The 26,788-nt window shown below is 28.1% G+C and overlaps 1 protein-coding gene across 8 annotated transcripts in view; it reads right to left on the bottom strand.

Moving 5' to 3' along the window:
- Nucleotides 1–26,788, bottom strand: part of LOC121126795 (cytosolic carboxypeptidase 2) — a 111,633-nt gene that overhangs the window by 71,581 nt on the left and 13,264 nt on the right. Inside the window, exons 1-5 of one of the 8 annotated variants that reach the window (XM_071892366.1) lie at nucleotides 24,196–24,320; nucleotides 18,731–18,819; nucleotides 3,314–3,619; nucleotides 1,842–2,924; nucleotides 1,739–1,792 (exon numbers count right to left, since the gene is read on the bottom strand). In XM_071892366.1, coding sequence (XP_071748467.1) covers nucleotides 1,739–1,792; nucleotides 1,842–2,924; nucleotides 3,314–3,561 — 1,385 coding nt within the window. In that variant the 5' untranslated portion in view covers nucleotides 3,562–3,619; nucleotides 18,731–18,819; nucleotides 24,196–24,320. Of the gene's footprint in view, nucleotides 1–1,738; nucleotides 1,793–1,841; nucleotides 2,925–3,007; nucleotides 3,620–3,913; nucleotides 5,765–18,730; nucleotides 18,820–24,195; nucleotides 24,321–26,788 lie in introns of those variants that run through there. The other 7 variants (XM_071892367.1, XM_071892363.1, XM_071892364.1 and 4 more) reach the window with 7 other exon arrangements.

Genomic DNA, 26,788 nt, shown 5'->3' with positions numbered 1-26,788 from the left:
CAAATTATTGATTTATTTAAGAATTATTTGTAAATAATATCCAAAAATAAAGATTATACATCATTTTTTTTAAACAGATATTATTGATTTTTTCGCTAAAGCGATGGATTTTTTCTACCAAATATTCTAAATATTAAGAATAAATTAATATTATGTAATAAAAATTAAATTGTCATGTAAAAAACATAAAAAAGCTGACTTTTTAATGTTGTCACTTATCTTTAGTATAAAAAATATAGAATTCAATTTAATTATCTTCCTAATAGAACAAAATATGAAACAATAAAAGTTTTTGAAACTTCCACACGCCTAATTAAAATTACAATAATGCATTTTGTTGGGTATATAAATGTTAAACTTTTGTGTCGTAATGAATAAAGAAATAGTATCTCTAAGCAAATATGTGGTTCCCAACATTTGTATGCCCAAAACAAAGTCGAAGGAATCAATAACATAAATAAATAAAAAATAACAGAGAACATATAATTGGGAAATCTAAATTTTTCTGAATATCGGTTATGTTCTAATTTTTAAATTATTTGTTGAATCAATACTAAACTATTATTATTACTATTATAATTTTGTTATATTTTAACTATTATTTTCAATAAAACAACTTAAAATTACTTCTTATTACAAGAATTTAGTAATTATAAGTTATTTATTTATTTATTTGGAGATATTACATCTTCACAAGAGTATTATTATAATATGGTGATAAGCAATTACGTTGTTTAGAAGAGTTTGGGGATCTCAATGACATTCAGATATTGCAATATAAGTCTACAAAAGTTAAAAAACTACTACTAATAATTTTTTGTAAATATACAATCTATTAACAGTTCTCAATAAATATTTATGTAATCACAGAATATTCGATTTTTCTATATTTTTATGAAAAAACTTAGTTTTTATAACTAAAATATATGACGATTTCATAGAAGATCTAGAGCTCTTTATGTGTTCTTGAATGTAAAGACATTCATTGATGAGGTCAGAATTCACTATTCCAGACCTTCATGTTAAGGGTCATCTGCACAATGAACGATCTTTTCATTATAAAGATGAAATCCACCGAGTGATATATAAAGAGGTAAGATCCTTGAACATAATATACAGTCGATGAAAGGATCATAAGTCGTTTGGATTGTATATAAAAATGACAAAAATATGAGCTCCTAGGGAAGTAGTTATAATATTAACAACAATTATAATAAGTCAGCAGTAGTACTACGTATTATTATAAGAAATCAAACATGTACAACTGGCGTCCCACTTGAATAATATTAGCATATTTACTATTTGCTCGCACCTTATTTTTTCCAATATTTCTCTCCTTATAGGAGAGGAACTTATTTCTTTCATTTTTATTTAAATGTTGTTCTGGAATATCTTCTGTCTGCTCTTTACCTGGAGTCCTTTAATACCAAACATCCTAAGTAACACTTTTTTATGTCATCATCTGAGTATTAATCTAATTCATGAACGACTGTTAAGTTTTGATATATAATTTGTAAAAAAACAAAACAATTAAAGACGATGCTTTGTGAGATTAATCTTGGGAGATTTTTCTCTCGAATAGTTTTGAACTAAATATAAAAAGTAATCAATATTTTATAAAAAGATAATATATTTGAACTTTATTGGCAATCGTATGAATGTTAAATATCAATGTTTATTATTTAATCATTCTGATTTTTTTTTTTTGTACTCAAATATAAAATAAATTACAACTTACCTTGAATGTGCATGTAAATCACAATAAAAGATTACTCCATTTTCTTCTATGTATCTGAAAAATGTCGAATTATTTGTGAGTATGATGTGAAGTAGAAATTAACCTTTTAATAAGAGATTTAACATGAAAAATGGGAGGAAATGCTTCTTTGATGACAGATTTATATTGGCGATTTAAATCGCGTCCAGCGAGAGATGTTCTAGTATTCCCTACAATTACACCATCAGGGTTCAACATTGGTACTATTTTAAAGATATATCTATCTCTCAAAAGTGTTGCATGCATTGAATTTCCAGATAAAAAAAGAAGCATCCCTCGAAGAATCCATGAACTTGGAGTTTCTCCTGGATGAACACGACAACTAATAAATATTATTTTCTTTTTTGGTAATAATACTGGCATGGTTTTAAATGTCTCTGGAGAACTAATTGTGAGTAAGTATACATTGTTTCCGGCTAAACTCTTACAAAGAATTTTTAGATCTGAAACCAATGAACATTCTCTATTTTGAGTGATATTTTTTAAATCTTCTTGAAGATCAGTATAAGAGTATGGATAGCAATGCGCCAGATAAACTATGTCATTACTATGCGGAAAAGTAAGATTAAATGTAAGTGTGTATGATGAGACATCATACTCTGGTTCTTCTTCATCATCAGAAGAAATCATTTTATTTTTGTAGTAACGAATATTTGAGCCTACTCGTGTCCAACCTATATAGTGTTTTTCGGCTTCAATATTTGAGTACAATATCGGTTTCATACCATAATTATAAAGAGAATCTGGTTTCGAAAAATTCACTATACTGAATCGATAAGTCAGGTCAGATTTCATATTTTTAATTTGAAAATAAAACCATTGTCTATGTTTAGAAGTATAAAGATCTGGACGAACATAAAGTTCATAGTATGATTCAGTAATTTTATACACTTTTGTTAAATTACCACATTCAAAACGGGATTCAAACCGAAGACTATCAAAGGAAACATTTAAATTTGAATAAAAGCCTTTCATTTCATTTGAAGGTCCAAATATACTTTTTGAGAAATAGTTCAGAGGGTTAGAAGAAATATATTCATATATAAGGGATCCATGGTCTTCTCCTATCGGTCTTGGCGTGGGCTCTTTTCCAGTGCACGAATAAAATAGTTCTGGATCGCTTGGGTTAGAGCGGATGTGTTTAATTCTGCAAATAAAAAATATTTTACATGACCAAGAAAGATTAAAATTGTCGAAATCTTTGCGTGTGTAAATTTATAAAAAACCTACATGATGATAACTTGGAAGATATTAGTGCTATTTCTACATATTCCTCGCAATTTAGGAAATTCAAATATAATAGCGAGCACGAAGCACTATAGTTTTTAGTGATCAAAAAATATGTGGTTTCAAAAAGTTTGCTATATTTTTTATGACATGCTCTCTCGCTGCAATTTAGACTCTTTTCATTTCTCTATCCATGACTAATAAAATCTATAAATAGTTGAAACCATATCAAATTATTTTAAATGATTATATCGAATATTTTGAAATGATAAAAAGAAAAAAATAACATTTGAGAATGTCAACCATTACCGACTAAAAAGGACCTGGCACTCGTAAGGCCACCTTGGAAGACTATTAGTAGGATCAATGGAATAATCTTTCAAATTTGAAAAGGTTATATCTGAACGCAAATGATCATCCAAAATAAATCCACTTCCTTTGAGACGTAAAGTTAAGTTAGATTTATATGGAATATTTTTGTAATTATTGGCGTCTCTGTTATATTTCTTATCTGGACTTAGACTACGACTTCGACGATGTTCCGTATATTTAATCATAGTATTATATTGTAGGGATTAGATTTCCATTTTTTTACAATTACGATCGTTTAAAGACCTGAAATTATTCAAATAAAACATTAAGCTTAATTTCGAAGGGTAACCATACAATGAATAATAAAGTAATTATTAAAATAAACATCATGATATATAATTTACTATAGATTAAAAGGTATTTATGAAGAATTTTGGTCTCAAATAATCCATAAAATATATCAGTGCCTATTCAGATTTACTTAAATCTACCACAAAAATCTGGAAGAGATAATTTATTTTACTCAACGACGTTATTTTTTCATATGCAGTGATAGTTCTAAAATTTTCAAACTCTTGATAACACTCAATATCTTACTTAAGATTAGATACATCCCGACAGCTTGGATCAAAGTCATGTTTATATGAGCAAAAATTGAACTTAACCCTTTGTCAAGGTAAAAAGTAAGTTTCCACATCTATCATACACAGTGATGTAAATCCAATGATTTTTTTAGCTGGCCTGCTTTTTTGGAATTGATAATTTGAAGAATGAATTTTCTTATAATTTAGCAGTTGTCATTATTATTTAATTCTTGCGTAGTGAACTTCTTTTTCTAAAAATTAAATTAAGTTCTAAATCTGATTAAACATTCATGTGTGATCATCAAAGAGGGAGAGTAAACTTGAGGATTTTTTGCATATTTATAATTGTTAGTCCCTATTGGACTTAGTATAGAATTGAGGATCGACATCGGAGTAATATCCTTCCTCCTTTACCACAGCTGATTGTAGCTGATCTAATAAAGCGTCATCATTGTTATTTTTCTTCTTCTCCGAAACATTCTTTAAATTGTGTGGGTTACCATGTTGATTTTCGTTTTTTTTAACAAGCACATTATACACACAATTTTCATAACTGATCATACATATAAACGTAAATAAAGTACATAAAGTAAGAACTTCCCAAAAAAAGAAAAATCCCATTTTCTCTCCTTCCAACAAGAAACATTTTAAATTTCAGAACTTTCTCATTTGGAAAGGTAGAATGGTTGAGGTTTGAGGTTATGGTATGTGAATTCCTAAAAAATTAAATTGTCCACTCCCAACATCTTTTTCACCTGTACACGCATGATAGATGTGGGAATTCGTCATTTTCAACCTTCCTTCCTAAAATTATATAACTGTGTTACTTTCTCTATAACTTCTTTATCCACTCATTCTAATTATTTTCAAGTTGCATCACTCTTCTCGGTATCTTGTTTTTTGTTCCTTGGATGATCTTAATAGATACGTCTAAATGTAATGTTGTTTAATCTACTTCAACGAAGAGTTAAGATTTTTGTTGGGAAAGTAGGAAAACAGTTTGTAGGTTATTCCATTGTAATTACTTAAACATTAGAATCAGAGCCCACTGCTCCCCTCCCACGAACAATCCTGTCTCTTTCTTATATGAAATCGACCCTTTTCCAAGTTATATGGATCTGATGTTCATGACGATGTTGAGCCTGGTTAAGATTTTTAGAAAACAATAAATATTTATTGAATTTGAATTTGTATTAAATAAGGTAGTAGAGTTGAAAAACAAGACTCTCTTCCAACTTTTCTAGATGATTTTGCATTTCTCCGTAAGAATGGAGCGGGTCAGGATTTGGATATAATAAAGAGGTATCGATAAAAAAAAAGAATTTATTTTATCTTGGATAAAAATAAATAAGAAAAGTAATTCCACTTAGTCAACCCTATGACATTAATATTATTTGGAGAGAAAAATTACAACTTTATAATCTGAAAATGAAAAATTGTGAGATACTCGAAGGTTAATAGAAATACAAGGTTAGACCATTATCTAATCGGGCTTGCTAGAATTTTCAACCCGATGTATTGTGCCGACTGGTGGGCAGGATAAGCAAATTTTTACAAAACACACAACCACTCATAGTCAATGACGTAACTATTGCTATAACTTCCAATTTGATATAAAGTACCGATTGCTGGGAAAAAAAAACAGATTTAGACCAAACACGCAACAACTCATCTACTATGACGTCAATATTAAAACCTTCGTGGAAGTCGTACACGCGTTGTGGTATAACCTTGTATTTCTGTTAACCTTGGGCTACTCGAGATTCTTTTTAAATCAATGTTCATTCTTTGTAAAAAAATAATAATAATAATAATAATATGGTCCCATCTCATACAAAAGAAAAATTGAAGGACTTTTCGCCCACATTTGACAAAAAATTGATAAAGGAGCAAAGTAGAAGTATAATTTCGATATTTATATTAGGAATAGGTTTCGGGTATTAATTTTTTTAACCAGATGGATACAAGTTTTTGAATCTAATATTTTACTTAATTATAATTACATATGTCATATCAAGTCTTTTATTTTCTTCAGTTATAATTATAGTAACTCGAAGAGGATGTATGACTTGACAAAACCAATTCAGCATTCATATTTTATTCATTTAGACAGAAGTATATATATTTTAACTTACATATATATTTTATTTCATAATTTGAGATAAAAAATTTCTTTTATTACATTTTTTTGTATTTTCAGTCTCACTACAATCTCTTTTTATGCTCCAGCAACAGTCTGCTAGTATATGCACATCCTAAATTCCCCCCCTAGCGTTTTTCCATAACCATTACATATTGATGAAACCTTTGCTCTTGTTCATCACTTACATCACTAAGATTATCTGGATAGCTTGTAAGATGGCTATGAAGGAAATGCATTTTTATACTCATTTTACATCCCACTACTTTGTAGTCCTCCATCAGTCTATTCACTAACTCTTTGTAGTTTGTGGCTTTGTGGTTCTTAGGAAGTTATACACCATATTTTTGAAAGAATCCCAAGCATTCCTTTCCTTATTGGCCATTTTATTAGCAAACTCTTCCTCCCTGATGGGTTTTCGTATTTTTGGTCCATCAAATACACCAGGTTTTATTTTCTCAGTTGTCTATCTCCATCATAGGGTAGAGCTTTGATAAATTGTTTTATGTGTCCTAGTTTTATGTGGAGAGGCGTGAAAATAATTTTCTCCCGTTCTACTTGCGACTCATTAATAATATATTTCTCTCTACGGTTTAAATTTAGTCTCAGAGACCAGTTTCAACCCAATGCTGGTATGCTCTGATATGCTCCAATGCTCTACTGTCCCATAAACATAGAAAACACGGATATTTTGTGTAACCGAGCTGTTGGCCAAGAAGGAAAAACACCATTTTGAGATCAACAAAGATTATCCATTTGTGTTTATCATAGTGAATTAATTCAAGAACTTTCTTAATGTTTCCATACATTTCAGAAAGAATAACAGAATACCCAATTGGAATTGTACCAAAAATATCTCCATGATGTAGAAGGACACATTCTTAACTATTCTTTGAGCTATCTATAAATAACCTCCATTCGTCGATAAACTGAAAGTCCTAATTCTTTTAAAAAGCCAGGAATGTTGTGGCAATAAGCAAGGGCCTCCTAACATTGAAATTATTCCAGGAAATGATTTCCTCGTTTTCGATAGAATGAGACTCTCACCTAAGGCTTAATGGTTTTTTTTTCACTCAACCGTGGAGCTAGGAGCTCAGATGCTTTTTTCCCTAATCTTAAATCACAAATCATATCATTTAATTCTTGCTGGTCAAATTCTTTATGTTTACAAGATACGTCTTCTAAAATTTCAAAGTCTGGATCATTTCTTTCTTCAACGTCGCCTTGATTTTCTAGAGGAGATTCATATGTTGGTAGATTAATTTTATCAGAATGAGGGATGGGTCTGGTTGGTGAACACAAATTTGGATACACGATATGACTTTTATTTTTATTAATAAATCCAAATGGCTTCACCGGACAGAAATAACAATCAGAGAAATTATCTTTTGGTTCTCGCCAAATCATAGATCCACCAAACGACATCTTAGTTAGTCTTCCTTCGATCCATTGACTTAAATTTATTTTACAAGTATTACACACTATGTGAGGTCCCCACGACTTATTTTGTTTACCTATTGGTATTTTAAAATAGGCCAAGTGAGTATGCTTTGTTAAATAATTTATATTCCTCCTATGACCTAAAAATGTGTAACAATCATATATACAGCAAAAGTAGGATTATTTGAGCACATACGTATATAATTATAGGTTGAAGACATTTTGCACAACTGAAATGGAACTATTCTGATGTTATGAAAACGATGAGAATATCAGTACATATAGCAGATATAATCAAGAAATTTATTGAACTAAGAAGATAAAACTGACAAATACTTGGACACTTTGTAAAGGATTTTCAAGTCTTGATTGAGATTTTAAATGATCTGTACTTTCAATATTTAAAATATTAGGATAAAAACATGCGTTAATATATCTTCCAAAGGAAAAAAATAGTACATTTAATGACAAAGTATTAATTGTTATTCTGTTTTCGAATTTGCCATATGGTATTGTTTTTAATATATCTTAGATCATATAAAAGATCAATTTTACTTAATATCGCCAAAAATGATAGTATTAAGGATTTATATAATACAATATTACGTAGACCCACTTTATACTTATCTAAAAAATAAAAATATAATATATGCTACTGTTAAATAATCAATAGTCATTAAAAAGTAGTCTTGCAAGTTATAAAAATAACAATTCATCTACAGATCCTGTGAAAGTCAAACATTTTTCGTAAAAAAAATAAATAATAATGAACATTTTTTGTATAAATATTAACAAAAGTTACATTTATTAGTAATTGATAAAATATGTATGCTGAATTGGTTAATGTCAAGTTATACATTCTCTTCGAGAAACTATAATTATAATTGAAGCAAGTAAAAGACTTGATATGACATATGTAATTATAATGAAGTAAAATATTAGGTGTTATCCGAACATGAATATTATACATAAGCTACAATTATGGAATTTAAATATATTAAAAATAACTTGCAAAAATATTTGAGTAGATGGAGGGACAAATTATGAATATAAAAGTGTTTTTCATTTGCTTAGATTGATCTTCATTAATCGAAGACAAAATATTCTTTATGAATAAGGACTAAAGAAGAGACCCGAGATACTTTATCTTCAACAAGAGATGCTCGAATTCCAATATTTACGGAATTCTAAATTTAGCCGAAGAAGAAAATTGAACAAAACTAAGCTTCATACTAGGGTAGAGTAGACTCTTTCCTTTAATGGGAATCTCTCCATCCATATAAAACAATGAACATATTCAACGGTTGAAACTATGACGGGATCCATTTTCTTTCAGATTAAGATAAAATGCTCAAGACGTGAATTTATTATTAATAATTTGTTAATTAGATACTACAACAATGAGAAGTTATAGCTATAAAACTAAAATATACTACTAATTAAATTGAAATGTAATTTTACTTATATAATTTTTAAAGCCTATGATCATTCTTCATTCATGAATACCTGAAGAAGTTAACTTTTTTGTTCTTCAAGAATTAGGACCAAAGGAAGATACTTCTAACATGATCATCCATCTCAAGAGATGCTCTTAGTCTTATTCAGAACTTCGGGTTCTAAGAGGGATGACGTGATGAATATTCATTCAAGAAAGACTATAAGGCTTCATAAGAGAGTAGAGTGGACTCCTTTATTTGTAAAGAGGATTCCAGCAGCTGTCTGCTGATTTTTTTCTGTCTGTAGTCCTTTTCTTCTATTAGTCCTTGATTTATGTTATGATTTTATTTATCACAGGGTATCACGTCATTATGACGACATTGGAATCGTACACAATATAAGATAATGTTAGATATTTGCTGAAAAATACCAAATTGAACTAAAGGCCTTGGAGATCCTTATATTTTAAATAGGTATTTAAAAAAAATAAAGGACAAATAATTTTTCTATAATATGAGCTATGTTACTCCTTATCACTATCAATGGTGAATAAGTTATAATAGTCTCAAGAAGAGTGTCGCTTTTCATCATTTTTCAGCCTAAAAATGGCAATATGTCGAGTTGAGAAAAGAATACAGAATTTAAAAAAAAAAAAAAACAATTTTATAATAAAAAGTCCTTTTTACATCAGTTTTATTCATCATACTTCAATTTAGTGATTGCCTTAATTATGAAATATGTCTGTGAACGATAATAGTCTCGAATTACTATAATCTCAGGTTCAAAAATGGTCCTATTCATTTGTAATCAAATATTTAAAGAACTATTGGAATCCTCATCCTCACTTTTCTGATGCATTTTATCAAATCAAAAATCAAAAAATTCGTAGATATAATTTTATTTGCTAATATTATAATATTTAAACAAGTTATCAAATAAATTTAAAATTAACCACAACTCATTGATTCTAATATGAATAATTGGAATTCTAACTCAATGAAAGATATAAGATAAATCAATAAGTTGAAACAGATTTCAATATACAAAAATTAATTTAAAAGGACCATATAGATATTATCATGTATGTATTAAATATTCATATTACATAACGAAAAAAATAATAGTTAAATTATGAGTATGAGTCAACAGTATTTAATTCAAAAATACTTTAAAATTAACGATAAATTATTAAAACATCTTTTGCGCAAGTGATCAGAAATATCAGATAAAAATTGTATTTAGATTTCTTTCAACTATATGAAGATTAAGTCTAGATAGATGTTCGTCTGCTGTCGTTGCCTTTATTTAGGAGCTATATATTTTTCATTCCTTAATATAAATTATCTTGACTTTCATAACAAAAAATGTATTCTCAAAGCTCCTTGAAATTACTGTAATACAAAGAACTCTATTTAGTCAGTCATCTGTTACTACGAGTCAAGTAGTAATTCATTAATTGACCATATTTAATACTATTCTGTTGACAAATATTGATCCAAAACCAAAACTTCGTTATCTTCGTGATTCATTCAAGGACTGAACTAATTTCATATTATCATCTAAATGACGATGAGAATTCGTCGAAACTCATATAGGAACTCTTTCAGAAAAATGCAGGAAAACGAATAGGTAAATTCCTCTTGGCAAAATAACGTTTGAATACATGAGATAAGATATATTCCCTAATAAAAAGTTTGAGATAAAGGATAGTATTGGTTTTTTATATCTAATAATGTTCCAATACTAAGAAATAATAGCTAAGGTGGATAATTTTGGTAAGAATAGAAAAGCGTGCGAGGAGAAATAAATAAATACGCATGGCATCATTGATTAAATAATATAAATCGTCTTCTATCAATCAAGAACCTTATCATCCCGCCTTTATTATTCAATATTAATATAATATTAGATGCTCAGATGTATATATAATTTACTGTTATTACTTATATGATTCCAATTGTTTAATTTTGTATATTTAACATAAATGTATGATGGTATACTTTTTATTATGTAGATTATATATAATTAAAACCTTCTTTTTAAACTTTGAACTTCAAATATATTTCCAAATACTCTACTTTGTCGTTTCATTAGGTATTATTGTGAGAATAAGCTTCATAATGAATTACAATTTCATGGAGTGTGACGTTTTCAAATCTAATGTTACAGATAAACAACGTCTAAGTCAATTATATGTAGTATATCTTCATTTAACATTTTGCTATTTTGCTATAACGAATAATTTCGTTATAACCTCAAAAATCATAATAAAGCAGGCAGCTGATAATCACATCAGTATTTTAAACAATGATACCACATGTCCCCCCTTCTCCTTGCACGCGTGTGACATCCTTTTAGAACAACACATTAATTTAATTTCTACATCCCTCCCATAGTAAAAAAAATTGATGATTATATTACTTAAAAAACTCTTGAGCCTTTGGCTGGACTCCAATTAGCACGTTTGTTGGTTTTGATCCACAACTTCATTTTATTTATATCTTTTGTTTGGCAAGGTAAACATTTTCAAGAACGAGAAACAAATATACTTCTTATCTGTACCTGTTCAATTTTTTAATACACTGCACTACACATTTTCATTATTAAGGGTGATAATTTTGGTAAGAATAGAAAAGCGTGCGAGGAGAAGAGAAGAAATACTTATGGCATCATTGATTAAATAATATACATCTTCTTCTATCAATCAAGAACGTTATCATTCCCGCCTTTATTATTCAATATTTATATAATATTTGATGGTGATAGTCGATAGAGGACTGCATAAAATGCCTAAAATAACGTCGCCTTCTGTCTGGATTTCTGAAAATGGAGGCCCAGGAATTTGGAAAATACTTACCGGATGAGAAACAGATGGTTTGTCGGATTTGTCGATATAAATGTGCCTTTAGTCCCCTGTCTAGAATTACACACCACTCATTATCCTCATCTCATATCAAGAGCATGGATATTCATCTAAAAAAATCAAGTTAATGATGAATACATCAAGTCAAACTGTAACTCTGATTTCAGAAAGATGCTTATTGCATGTAATATAACCTTATCCACTGCTAATCATCTACGTTCAAAAAATTTATGGAGAAATACATGGGTAAACCTATCCCTTCCGGAGGAACCATCATTAAATTAATGGAGGATGTTGTTACTGATGTCACTTACAGAAATACATATAAAAATGTTTTGAGTCATCCACACCAAATGACGATCAAGTTATCAGTAAAAATTATAAAATATTTACTAATTTCGAAATGGAACTCTGAATTTTGTACTATCTAACAGTAGGTATTCAATTTTTTTTAAATCTAACCCTAAAATATGATTCTATTTTAGCTAAACATATCAAGAATTATGATACACAACTCATTAAATGGAAAAACAACTGCTTAAATGGTCACAATAACGGGGGCAGTAGCTTTGAATGGTTAGCAACTAGTTTGTCTGAGACTAGTTTCTTCACTTAAAGACTTGGGTATGATAATTAGGTTTTCCAATATTACATAGTCAATAAATATTACTTTTTTTTATCACTTAAGGCTTAGCTTTGGTTGATAGGGTCCAAGAAATGGTGTTAAGAAAACTCATAAAAGGCAAAAACACCTGCTTAATTGGTCACAACAACGGGGGTAGTTACATTGGGTGTAGCATTATAATTAGCAATTGTGTATATCCTTCATGATAATAGTATGTTGTTATATAAGCATAAATAACGGGGAAAATATCTTTTTTGATGCTTTTAATAAGGACTAATATCGCCGGACATTACTACATAATTAGCTTTTGCTCTAAATCTTAAGATGGATTTATTTCTAACATTTTTTTATTAGTATATTTATTGTCAAATTTTATGATTTTGACATTTACTTTATTAATAATAATTAGTTGGATCTCTATCCTGTGCACAATTGTATATAGCAACTTCCACATGAAGAAGAGGGGTGGTTATCTTTTTAATTAAACTTTACGTCTCGCTTGTGTTTTGCAACCTAAAGTTATGACATATTTAACTGGATTCCGGTGTCAGAACAAGAAAATATTATTTGGATCAATCTATTATTTCAATATTCTGTATATATAATTTATTGTTATTAGTTAAATGATTCCAATTGTTTAATTTTGTATATTTAACATAAATGTATGATGGTATATTTTTTATTATCTAGATTATATTTAATTAAAGCCTTCTTTTTTAAACTTTGAGCTTCAAATATATTTCAAATACTCTACTTTGTCCTTTCATTAGCTATTATTCTGAGAATAAGGTTCATAATGAATTACAATTTCATGGAGTGTGACGTTATAAGATCTACTGTAACGGATAAAAAACGTCTAAGTCAATTATACGTAGTATATCTTCATTAAACATTTTGCTAATAAATACTTTAGTTATACCCTCAAAAATCATTATAAAGCAGGCAGATGATAATCACATCAGTATTTTAAACAATGATACCATATGTATTTTTTCCCCCTTCTCCTTGCACGCGTTTTTCTCTACAATATTATCAACTTTATTCATTATGTAAAATATATTGCAATTATTGGCTAATTATAACAAACCCTTAATTGAAGCGAACAAAAATCTATCCAAGACGTTTCACATAGATCTTATGGCAGCTAACAATTTAAATCTAATCAGCAACGAGAAAGGGGAAAAAATGTTCTTCTTTTGAGTGTCCACTCTTTCCTTTGAGTTCTTTAGCTCATAAGGTGCTCGATACTTTTGCCTTAAACCATTTTGCCTGAGGACATTTTGCCTTAAACCATTTCACCTTAGAAAATATTACCATATGCCATTTTGCCTCGAGAATATTTAGCCCTATTATATAAATAAAATAAATTTATATTTTATACGTCGTTATTGTTTATTTTTTGTTATTGTAATTGATATTCCCTTTGAATTTATAACTTAAAATATGTAATGTTTATTAGTATAAAATACATTAAATGTCTCTTTTCTGTTTGAATTATGCTTCTTCAATATGTTTGACATTCGTTTCTCAAGTCATTGGAATAGGGAAGGTTTATATCATAAATATAAACAATCATGTTTGGATCAAGGATACGATGAATATTGCATTAGACAAACTTTCATTGTCATTGGAATTCGGAGTATCCCGAGTTGCGTATAATGTGAAGGTGAAGCGATGTTGGTCATATTTGTGATGATTATTCTCAAGAATTTTCCTGGTTGTTCAAAGAATCTCTACAAACTAACCCTTTGGTTGATTGGGTATTGAATATCAATTAAGGAGCACTTGCACCATGTCTAAACTGAACGTAGAGATTACAATTTGAGGTCTGAATATGCTAAAAATCAAGAATCTGTTACATTATTGACTATGGACTTTTTTAAGCTAAATCAATTCCTTACTCGTCAATACAGTTCGGAAAACTGATTTTATTTCTCTTCGTGTAAAGTTCATATCTTTGCTATTGAGAGTGTAAGATTAGAAATGTCCAATATATATATATATATGTTTGATGAAACTGAACAGGTACATTTAGATTTCTAACGTTCTCAGTCTATATAATCTTATTCCAAAATATTAAATATAAACATGTAAGGAAGGGTGAAATTGTGGAGCATCTCTCTTATACCATAAACTACAGAGTATAAGTACAATTCTGCCTCTTGAAATTCAATATAATAATTTTGGTTAAGAAAGTTTTAATAGATTTTTAAATTTTTTCACATTTCATTTTATTTTTACAGAGGCTAGAATAAAAATTACATTAGAATGACTTTTGTGGCATACATGGTTATTTATGGTGCATTTAATGAAATTTCTATTCACTTTCTGACTGAAAATCATTCATATTTTTCGACAGACCGCAGCTTCGCTGTCATTTCAAAATCATACTATAATCTGCAAAAAATTGATTGTGCTGAAGATGTAATGTAAGTAGTTGAAAATGTATCTACTTAAATTAGTGTGAGATCATCCAAGAAGTGGTATAATTGGAAGACATTTTTAGACAATTATTTCCGCCCTCTAAAAGGAATAAAAAATTATCCCACAGTTACCTTCACATCTGCTTTTCCTGGAGTTTTATATGTTAAAAAATGGTCCAATAGTGCACTAGCTATTCCTATAAATTTATTAAAACATGGAAATCTGTTCTTTGATTTTCCATGATCTATTCCTGAAGAATATATTTTGAAAAAATATATATATTATCAGGGGAAATAATGGAATATCTAATCAAGAATGTCGTTCCTTTGGTTTATTGTAATGAAGAAAAAAAAAAGCTTTTCTTAAAGTCTATAAAACGAATTTAACTTATCCGACAAAAAAATTAGTTAATATTCCTTCTTCTCAAGATAAAGATTTTGTGTTTCCATCTACTTCTAACCATAACGATTTTTTTCCTCCGTCAACTTCCTCTCCTACAACATGTATCAATTTAACCGAAGATAGTCAATCAATTTTATCTTTACCAACGAATAATTTGATACAAAATACTTCCTCTTCATCTTTGAGTAATTTATTAGAAGGTATGACTTATCTTTTTCTGTTGCTTCATTTTTAGAATTTTATTGTTCATATTTTATATTATAAGGCACATCATGTAACCTTGATATACAGATTGTGCTACATCTTTTGATCCAGATCGAGTACTTCCAGATGTGTTTAAATCACAACGAATAAAAAAGAAGTGCTTTTCATATGATGGATGGAATTTGCACGGTAAATATTTGAAGGGGAGATAAAAAATTAGGATATTGCACACATTCAATAAAAAAACACTACAAAAAGTCGTGCAAGAAATTTATTTGTACAAAATACAAGTATATATACAAGGAATTCGAAGATTAGTCTTGTTTGAGGATTTTTGGTTGTCTACCTTCTACATTCACAATAATTGGTTATGGATAAGAACTCATTATAAAAGTATATGTTTATATTTATGTTATACTCGTATAATTAATTATAGTTGTTCATAAACCAAATATTGATTTTTGTTTATTATTAAATTTATGAATAATTTTGTTTTAATATTAATAAATTATCAATATTGAGATGGAAATAAATAATTTTATTTTATGTTTTAGTCTAGATTTATTTATTTCCATACATAAAACTCGGGAAATTTTGAAATAACAATCCTTGTTTTTTGTATTTCATTCCATAATGTTTAATTTTGTAAATCGAGACCAAATGTCACCACTATTTACTTTTAAAATAAAGCCAAAAAATTTTATTAACTAATTGATAATAATAAAATAACTAAATTTTTCAAGCAAACAGCTAAATCGATTAAATATGGAGTATAATAGTGTATACAAATAATAATCGCATTATCTTAAGTAAAAGTATATGTTAAGTTATGAAACTGATAACTTCTTCATTTCAAACTATAAGACTATCTACTTCTAATACTCCCACTCCTTCAGCAATGTAATCCTCCTATTTTGAGTTAATAGAAAATTAATGGAAAATAACATGACGTATAAAATGAGATTTTAGATTGAATTTGTTATATTTGAATAAAATATTTTTTTTTGGAGATAAGTTTTTCATAGTTATAACACTTAAATATTTTTTGAAACATATACACGAATGTATGTATTTTTAAATGATGATTACAAAAAAATCTTGTGAACCAAGTTAAGTAAATATTAATCGAACAATAAAACTGCTAGTATACTACCGGTGTGTTCGGTTAAGAGAATATACTTTTTGCAGTGACCTTCTGACCTCGTGAATCATTGTCTCTATGCTCAAGAATAGATAAATTTCTCCAGATCTTCATTGTATACTTCTATGTATAAGAATTCTGCAGTTCTATTAAACGACAGAATAATCGACGGTAAGATCCAGTGAGGTACAGAGAGAGTTATCCTCCACCATCCACTGTTCCTTGTTTGAAGTACTAGGGGCATTTTCTCCCTAAGTTAACTCTGCTTCGTCTCCTACTCTAAGAAAACGATTATATTGATAAGTTTCCTTGATGTATATAACGCAGAAAAAACTAATCTCAATCATATTGTAATCAATTTCACATATAAAGTGGAGTTTATGATATATGGATAAATATATAACTTGAACACTTGAAGCCCTACCCCTAATTTCTTTATTACGTGTGAATCTCTTTTGTGATTGAAAAACAAGCGTAAGATAAGTCTAGAGTATTAAAAAGAATGTGCTTCTTTTTTCTCGATAGTTTTGTATACAAAGCATATTCTATTCTGTAATAAATATGGTTATTGTCTCTTGTATCAAATTATCCTATACTTATATTATTTAACTGGAGAGTAACTCAAATAAAATATTATGGAAAATACAGAGAGGAACAAAGAAAGTTATCATTATCAACCTGCAGATCTTTCATTGAAACTCTTGTGTTCAATTGTCTTAAAGTCAACTCCACTTCAACTCCTACTTTAAGTACCCTCTTTCCTTGATAAGAGTCCTTTAGTGCCCTTAATACCTATTACGCACGAATTACTACTAAATTGTATCTATTACAAATAACAATTCCATTAATATCTTTGAATTAGTGCTTTACTGCAATATAATTATATGTATCTTGAACACTTCAAGCCCCACATTCAATTTACTAAATACTCGTAAGACTATTCTGCCTTTAAAAATAAATGGAAGTTTAAATTAAATCTCAAAGATAATGTTCCTCTTTTCTCTATATTTTAGTCTGCAATGAAATATTCTATTATGTTATAAAATAAAATAAAATATTTCTTGGGAAATGTTAAGTGATTATGTGTTTTAAAAAATATAAGTGCCTTCTTAACTTCTATAGATATTTGAATATCTGAATTTATTTGAAATTCCCAAACTTATTGAATCAGTAATGTTTTTTTTAATCAGCTAAATTGGATGTCAACATATTGGAATATTACCTTGGTGAAGATCTAGGATCTTTACTAAAATAACCGAATGTGTACCATACGAACTAACTATAAGTTGTTTGATTGAATCCAATAGTTAAAATGTAACATAATACTAATACAATTGTTTGAGTATTAATTGAACAAATAAAAATAATGAAAAAATCATTGATACTGTTATAAATTTAAATTCCCTATTTATGTGTTCTGTGTTATTTTATTTTTTATATTTTTGATTCGTTCGGTTTTATTTAGGGCATGCAAATACTATTTTGTTAATGAGATTCTTGTCAGTAAAGATTTCAAGATACTTAATATTATTATTTGAATAAATATTATTGGTCTCTATTACAAGCTATTCTAAGCAATATGAAAGTGGGAATGCTATAGAAAACTTGATTTCCCTAGTATTATTAATATATATATAAATATTTAGAGAAAATAGTCAAAACTACAAAGGAAAAGAGGCTTATTTAATGCATTATATTAGGTTATATTATCAAGATAACTACATTGAACTCTATATTTATTTTATTCAAGATAAATAGCAAATTCAGATGTTATTGTAAATTTTTGTTTTTCATATGATAATTTCATGTTTAGTAAATAATATTTACTTAATCTTAATATATTATTGATTTGTTTGCTAAACGGATGCTATATTTGTTTTATTTTTATACTTAATATTAAGACATGATGTATATACCATTTCTAAAGAAAACATATTGAAAAATACTAATAAATAGCTTAAAGCAGTCGTTCAAAGTTACAAGGGAGCCAAAAGTTGTCTACTTTAATAATAACACGACGATATCTCGATAACACAAGAATACCCTATGTATTTTGTTGTCAGCTGTCGATTCCCTCTTCTCCTTTGATACGTCATGGTTATTTCATAATTCATTATTTTTCATAAATATACTAAGTAATAATTTGTTCCATACTTACGCTCCAATTCCAAAAGAACAGGAATACAATTTCTTGTTGATCCCTTGTCGTTTATGTAATATATCTATTGGCCATTTAATTATTTCTATGAAGATTTTTTTTTTTTTTTTTTTTTTTTTTTTTTTATAGAAATAATATATTAACTAATTATAGCTACTCTTTTAATCAAATAATACTCAAAAATATTTTAATACAGTATCGAATATAACACTATGTAGATTTTACTAATATGTAATTTATTTTAAAAATTGAGAAAAAATAATATTACAGTGATAGTTTGCAAGTATAAAGGATATAAATAGCGGTTGGTACGACTGACTTATTTGCATAAATATCTGATGATTTTATGCCTTTAATATGTTTATTTGTGGAGGAAAGGTTGCGTGATACAATAGAGATAACGACATGATAGATAATTCAAGTAATATTGCTCAAGTTTTGGACTCTCTTCATTCACAAATTTCATTTTTACATAATTCAATTTATAGCTATAAAAATGTTCATTATGTAATTAAATTTGTTTATTTATTTGATCTTGAAAGGTCATACAGGTGTGCGCGTCTAAAACTGAACACTCCTTTAAATTTTAGGCGTTTTTCCTTATCTAAAGGCTTGAAGGCTTGACGAGGGGTTCTCTTGTAGACCTTAAGGTCAAGATCTTTCTTAAATAGCCGGTCCATTGTCCTTCTGCTGACGTTGAACTCCCTGGAGAGGCCGCTGACGGTGACCTTGCCTCTCTTGTCCTCGACAGACCATTTCGTCGAACCTTCAAGGCCTTTACTTAGATCTTGTGGTTGCCTCAGGAGTGCCTTTGGCTACCACGCTGTAAATGGTGGTGCAGCTGCAGTTCAGAACCTTGGCAATTTCATTGGGAGTTTTTCCCCGCGCGGAAAGTCCCAAGATTGCGACTCGACATCTCTCCATATTATTGGCTGTTGTTTCACTGTTGCTATTTAGATTTTGCTGGAGTTTTGTTTATAACTAGTCAAACCCCTTGCCTCGCAGTATAACTCGGTTTCAACTCAATAAAATCACGAATATGTGCATGGCGTAAAATTTAAAGGAGTGTTCAGTTTTAGACGCACACACCTGTATATTGAATGGGGCCATCAAGGCGGTTTTGCTTCTTACCCTTCTCGAATACATTTAGTAGAACTGACTCATCTAAGGAATAATTCAAATGCCCTTCATGGTTCGAATAATGGCCTTGTAGTTCTACAAAGTTTAAATACAAAATGGCTTAAGTAATTTAGATACAAAGGACATTCCCTTTTTTTTATTCAATGGCCAATCCACCTTTATCTCAAATTGAATCCATAAACCAAATAATTTTACCACTTTTTACATATTCAAATGTGTATTGTCCAAAAATTATTTTCATTATTTTCTGAGGAGATTTCGACCAACAGTAAAAGTGAAACTCAACTATTAATAAAAAGTTTTATCGATTTTGATAAGGAAATTGCTCAATCAGAGATTTTATATAATTAATATTCAACTCATGTACATATGTATGTAATTCAGTAGTTTGTTGTATAAGATATTTAAATGTTTCCATTGATGTTTTTAAAAAGTATTCTAGTAATTGTATTTAAATATATAATTATCGTTGTGATGTAGTATTAATTTCATCTTTTTCTGAAAAAAATTATTTGCTCACTATGTTCTAAAATTTCTTTGAATGAATGTGCAGAAATTTTTATTAATAACTATAAAAATCTAATCGAAGAACAATTACGACTTATAAATTCTATAAAAAAACCTTAAACAAAAGCAAAATTAATTTCCACATAAAAAAAATAGCTCTAAGAAAATAAGAAAGACAAAAAAGAATTTCTTAAAACCATTAATTTAAAACTACAGTCGTATCACGGGAATTCCTTTCATGGGAGTGATATAAAAAATATTAGATAACTTATCATCAATATTAAGTATTTTCCAGATATCTATGTGGGATTACAAATAATATTTGGACATCTTTCCAAGCAACTAATACAAAAAATAATGTACACGACTGAAGAAATATCAAGAATAACTAATTAGTTTCATGATTTTGGATATTATTGCAGTTACATTTTACTGAAATATTTATAACTACGAAAATACATGAACTAATTTTTAATATTTCAAGAATACTAAAAATATTCAACTTTTGGAGTTGTTTTTTTATTGGTTTTTTTTTTTTGCTATAGAACAAACAGAATAATCGCTTCATGCTCACTTTGTAAATTATTTTTCTATTTTTGTAGAGTATAAAATAGGGAACAAGGATTCAAATTATCATGGGAAAATTATTATTTAAAGAATATTTCATTTTTTTGGTTCATGTATTTATAAATAAAAGATTTTAAAATATATACATTGGTTCAATTCATATTTATTCTATTAAGACATATTTTAAGGTTTCAGCTTATTTAGAAAAACTAGGATATTTTTTATAAGTTTTAGTAGTTTCGAGTTGTTGTCTTTTTAAGAAAGTTCTTCTTTAAATAATGAAAGTTACAAATTTCAGAGGCAAGTATGTACTTATTTGGACGAATTCTAATATTGAATGGTCAATGTCTATTAATCTCGAAACTCAAAATAAATGTATTGTTTCTGTTAGGTCTGTTAGTCCTTTAAACAAGTTATCTATATGTCTTTGAGAGTATCAACCAATACAAAGTTTGAAGAAGTTAATAATATGGTTTTGTCATCAAATTAATCGATCCTTCTGGATTACTGTTCAAAAAATTGATCGGAAATTTCTTTTTAATTTTAAATACTGTTTGTTTTTTTTTTTTTTTTTTTGGACTCATGCAAAACCTCCAATAATATTAAATTTATTCTATTGGTTTAATAATGATGTTTATAAAATTTGATGATTATAAATTTCAACGTATGTTTAGTAATACATTCAATGAATATATTTAATCTATTGATGGATTGTAGTCGAAGAAAAAAGTCAGTGTATTAAAATCAATATAAAAATAAAATTTATTAATATGTTATACTTTTTCTCATCAAAAAAATTTAATGCAGTAAGAAATTAATTTTAATGAATTTGTTTTTAAAAAGCTATCGTCTATCGATTTAATTTTTACTTTATTTCAAAATACACTAACACTAACGCAAATTTATTTAGACTGATAAATGAATATTTTGTTATAGTATCTATTCAATATTAATTAAATATTTGATCATTAAAAACTATTTTACATTATTTAATACATCTTTTTTATCTTTATTTTTGGAGGAAAGGTTTCGTAATACAATAACGATTTTTTTTTCATACCTACAAGGGTATGGTATGAAAATAATATATAAGTCCCTCGTTATATAGAGCCAAGTCAGGGTTACAATCTTTATTTTTTTAACATTCCCACCAAAATGCTCCCAATTAGCATCAGTGATTATAAACCCCCTCCCTCATGTAGAGTTACGGGGTTTCCTTCATTATCTCCTAAAAATCACGTATTTTTTTTGTTACCCCCCCTCCCGACTTGAAAATATTTTCTCGTGCCTTTTGAAATAAATTTTTCCCATGTTGATGACATTTTTTGGAAATTTTGATTTAAAAAAAAACAAAAAACTAACCATATTAAGTTAAGGCTAAGCCTTTATATAAACTTTTTTTAAAAGTTATTCAATATTTTTTTTTTTTTAGGAAACATAACATTTTCTTTATTTTTCTCCCATGTTCCCTGTCACGTCATTTATACCATCTTGTCATATTTTAGAAGTCTACATTATTTAAAGTTAATCAGCTATCTTCCCCAATTGGGATAGATGTTATTTTTGGTCGGATCTTCTCCCATCTAAGTAACCACTTGGTTTGTAAATATATAGATAAAATATATTTCCATTTCAGCTGCTTTTATTATTTTGATATTATGATTCTTGTATTATTTTAAACAGCTGACTGTACATATGTATTACGATCTCAAAAAAAAAAATTAAAATAGGATTTTGATTTTTATATGAATCAAGGACCCTCGTTAAAAATTTGTGACATTTCTTACTCAGTCATTGATAAAATTTAAATAAAAAATGCAGAAGACTTCGCCCAAATTATTATTTTTCAAGTTCCATGAACGATTATTGATAGTGGAGGTCAATAACCACAATTTAAAAAAAAAAAAACTTATTTCCCCTTCAAAATGATAACATATAATTTTTTTCCCAAATTTCGACCGTCGAGGTTGAAAGTGGATAAAAAAGCTTGACGTCTATTATGTTGACTTATACCAAATCGATACAACTATAACTGAATAATTAGGGAAAATTAATAATTTTCAATAAAATGAGGTCAGATGCTTTATTCTATAGAGAATCAAACAACTTTTACGCCCCTAGTTAAAATTATTGATAATGTTAGAGCTAGTCATGTTAACATGCTCTCTCTTATCTTTTATCTTGTGAAAAGAATATAATTTCGAAGGAAACAGAGATGCTTTATTATGTTGTTTTCTTTGTCACTTCAATATAGAAATCCAATTAATACAATTATGATTATTCTGATATTTAAAATAATAATAATTCTAAGTATATTTTTAGAACTTAAGATTACTTTAAATATATTTTCTTCCATCAGTTTTTGTGTAACTTATATGTAAAAACATGACAATTCCTAAAACTTTTAATTTCAAAATAAAAAACATCATTCATAGACTAAAGATTTCAATAAAAAATATTAATGAAGTGACGTTTGTTGTAGTTTAACTTTTTTCTTGTGTCAAGTAAATAATTGATAAAATTTAAAATTACATAAATATTGATTTTTTGCTACATAAAGTCTAAATATACATTTATAAACCTTAAGGGATTTAAAAAATTACTAATGCCATTTCTATGGATCCCATACCCAAAAGCATAAATAAATTTGTTTATATTTATATTCAGCTTAAAAAAGTTATGGAAAAATAGTAAAATTATTTGATTAATGTTCAAGCTTTACATTATTTTTCTCAATTAACTTTGTATGTAGACTATTGGATTGATGTGAAAAACAGTGTATTACTAATATGCAACCGGCCGTAGGGTGTACAAAAAAAGTTTAAAGTTTTTACCGTTGATATTTTACTAAGGTGAATGGTTGACATAAAACCACAGTTTTAAGAAAAGGTGTATAAAATTCTTGGAAAAGAGACTATACGGTTGACTTTAAAGCAATATTTTAAATCAATGTTCCTCCACTATACTTCATATTTCTAATTTTGAATATACAATTTTAATTTTATATTAAGTTATTAACAGCACTCCCTGAAATTATATTGACAAACTACCTTGCTAATAATCATACTAATTAAAATAAATAACAAATTCTTTTTATTTTAATTAAAAAAATATATTATTAACAATAAATTTATTGAAATTTTATCGGAACATTTGACTTAAACTTGTTTGCTTAATTTTTGAAAATAGTTAAACTTGAATAAAGCAGAATGAATTAAAAATATGGGGGAAAATCCTCCATTCTTACCGATTTTAGTGTTAAACAAAAATATGTATCCTTTAATATAAGAAGATTAATATTTATTTTTCATATTGATTAAATATGCTCAATAACAAAAAATAACCTTAGCCAGTCGAGTTTTTATATTCATTCGCACCCTCGAATGAGAAAGAGGAAAGGAAAAACTTGAAAAAAATATGGTAGCAAACCTTTTGTAATTTCTTGTTATATTGTATATTGTCTTGTATATATATATATATTATCACAGACAAATAAATATGTGTGGCCATAACATAAAAGCAAGCTGGGAAATTTTTGGTGAAACAGAAAAAAACGCATTATAAGTTTTTTTACTTCAATGAAAAACCGAAGAGTATTTTTTAATTGACAAATACAATATTAAGCCACTGAAAAGTTATTCAACAAGTTATTAATAATATAGATATTCGTTTCAATTTTTACATGAACACATTATATACAACTTCATTCAATTTAATTGTGCAGTATTCGAACCTTTAAATCGAATTTTGATATCATTAATAAATCAATTTCTATTGGTGAGGCTAGTTCTTAACCAGCAAATCCTTTTTTTTTTTTTACACATATAATATCAGTCAAAAATCACAAAAGTTTGTAATCCAATACAGAAAACATACAACGTCCAAATAATAATTATAACAATAAAATACAAAGAAGTAAATTGTTAATTGTTATGCATGAGTCTTTTCAAATACAAATAATCCATCATATCGAATTAAAGTATATAACAGATATATTACGGTTATTACTTCTTGGCACTTCTTCCATTCGATCGAATCCATAGTCTAATCCATAAAGTATCTACAAACGAGTCACTGTCGTATTTGTTTATTATTTAATTTATTTAAAGTACTATGGTAAAATATTCGAACTACATGCTACTGCGCTGTGTTCATATAATTAATATTAACTTTTGAAGGATTCTCATAATTGAATAAATTATGAATTAATAAACACTTAATTATTGCTATTTGTGACAAAGAATGAAACATTTTATTTTCTTAATTTTGGAATAAAATGAATGGGCATCATAATGACATAGTATTGGAGCATGAATCATCATAAAATATATTTATTATTTTATTCGGCAATGTGATCATTCGGAGAAATGTCCTTTCGGCAAAATGGCTTTCGGCCAAGTGGGGTTCGGCAATAAGGTTTTCAGCAATGTGTCCTAGAACCCGGTAGGATCGAAAATACAATGACAAAGATGTGGGACACACGTAGAGTAATTATTATTACTGGGGAGGTGGAAAATCTTACTTTGTTGATGTTGAAGGAAAGAAAATTATAGGTAATAGACTCTTCCTAAAAAACTTGTCCACCTGAATCTCCTTAAGACGATTTAATACTAGTATTTCATAATTACCTGTTGTTTATATATTAATATTTACATACATTGTATTGATATTATGTATCAGCATGTTCTTTTGATAATAATATTATTATATTTGTCGTCTGAGGGGGGAGATGTGAGGTCATTTCATAAGAAGATTAATGGGGATGAAACATGTATAAATATAATGCAAAAAACTACCTTTTTATAGATTATATTTGTATTAGGATCAATAGAATCGTCTATCAATAGAAACGCCATAAGTTGATAACTCAATAGCTAGGAATTAAACGACTCTTTTCGTCGCTTTTCGTTACATACATCCAGGGAACACTATATACATGAAGAGTGCATGTATTTACAGGAAATATATATAAATCGATGTTTATAATCCTCTTTAGAATTTCTACGTAGCTAAAAATTTCATCAGACTGTGGGTAGGGATGCCATTGATTACTCCATCAAGCGTATTATATTTGGGAATCGTTCTCATGGATTCATGAGAAAAGTTAATTTACAAAGACGAATCTATCTATTTGTCTCCTTCCTTCAACTATCCTGTTTCTTCGGTTAGAGTTCTTAGATGAGTTTCAAGAGGCTGTTTCGTTAGTGACCAATGAATTACTCACGAAAAAAGTATTGAGCTCACATCGTTCTGGACGAGAATAGGATTGAACAAATATCAAGATAATTTTTATAAAGGAATTATTACTTTCTAGGTAAAGGAAATTAGATAAAAGAGAAGATACGGATGAAATTGGAACGGTTTCATCGGTTTAATATTTGAATTTGTGTGCTTTACTCACAAGTTCAAACCATATCGTTATAAGGCTATTACTACCGTTACGCCATAGAAAAACAAATACATTACTGATTACTCCAATGATGGATCTGATAGAAATTTAATTATGATTCTTGTCCGGGACTTAAAGGAAGCTTTTCGTCACTGTATGTTACATTCATGCAGTGATCACTATATCCATGGAGAGTTCACGCATTTTCCGGAAACACGAAGCTTAACATAAATAATCCTCTTTAATATTTCTACGTGGCTAAAAATAACTCTTTGGTTTTATCAGATTATGTCCATGGGTTGTGATTTGATTAATTATTCGATCAAATGACATCATAATTGGGATTCTATCTCAAATTTATTTTAAGGAACGTTCGTTTGCCAAGAAAAATCCCTTTATTTTTCTCTTAGCCTAAGTTTTCCTATTTCTTCGGAAAGTGTTCCTATATGGG

This window comes from Lepeophtheirus salmonis, chromosome 12 (assembly GCF_016086655.4).
Source record: "Lepeophtheirus salmonis chromosome 12, UVic_Lsal_1.4, whole genome shotgun sequence".
In the NCBI taxonomy this organism is placed as follows: domain Eukaryota; kingdom Metazoa; phylum Arthropoda; class Copepoda; order Siphonostomatoida; family Caligidae; genus Lepeophtheirus; species Lepeophtheirus salmonis.
This window is presented reverse-complemented; position numbering and strand designations above follow the sequence as displayed.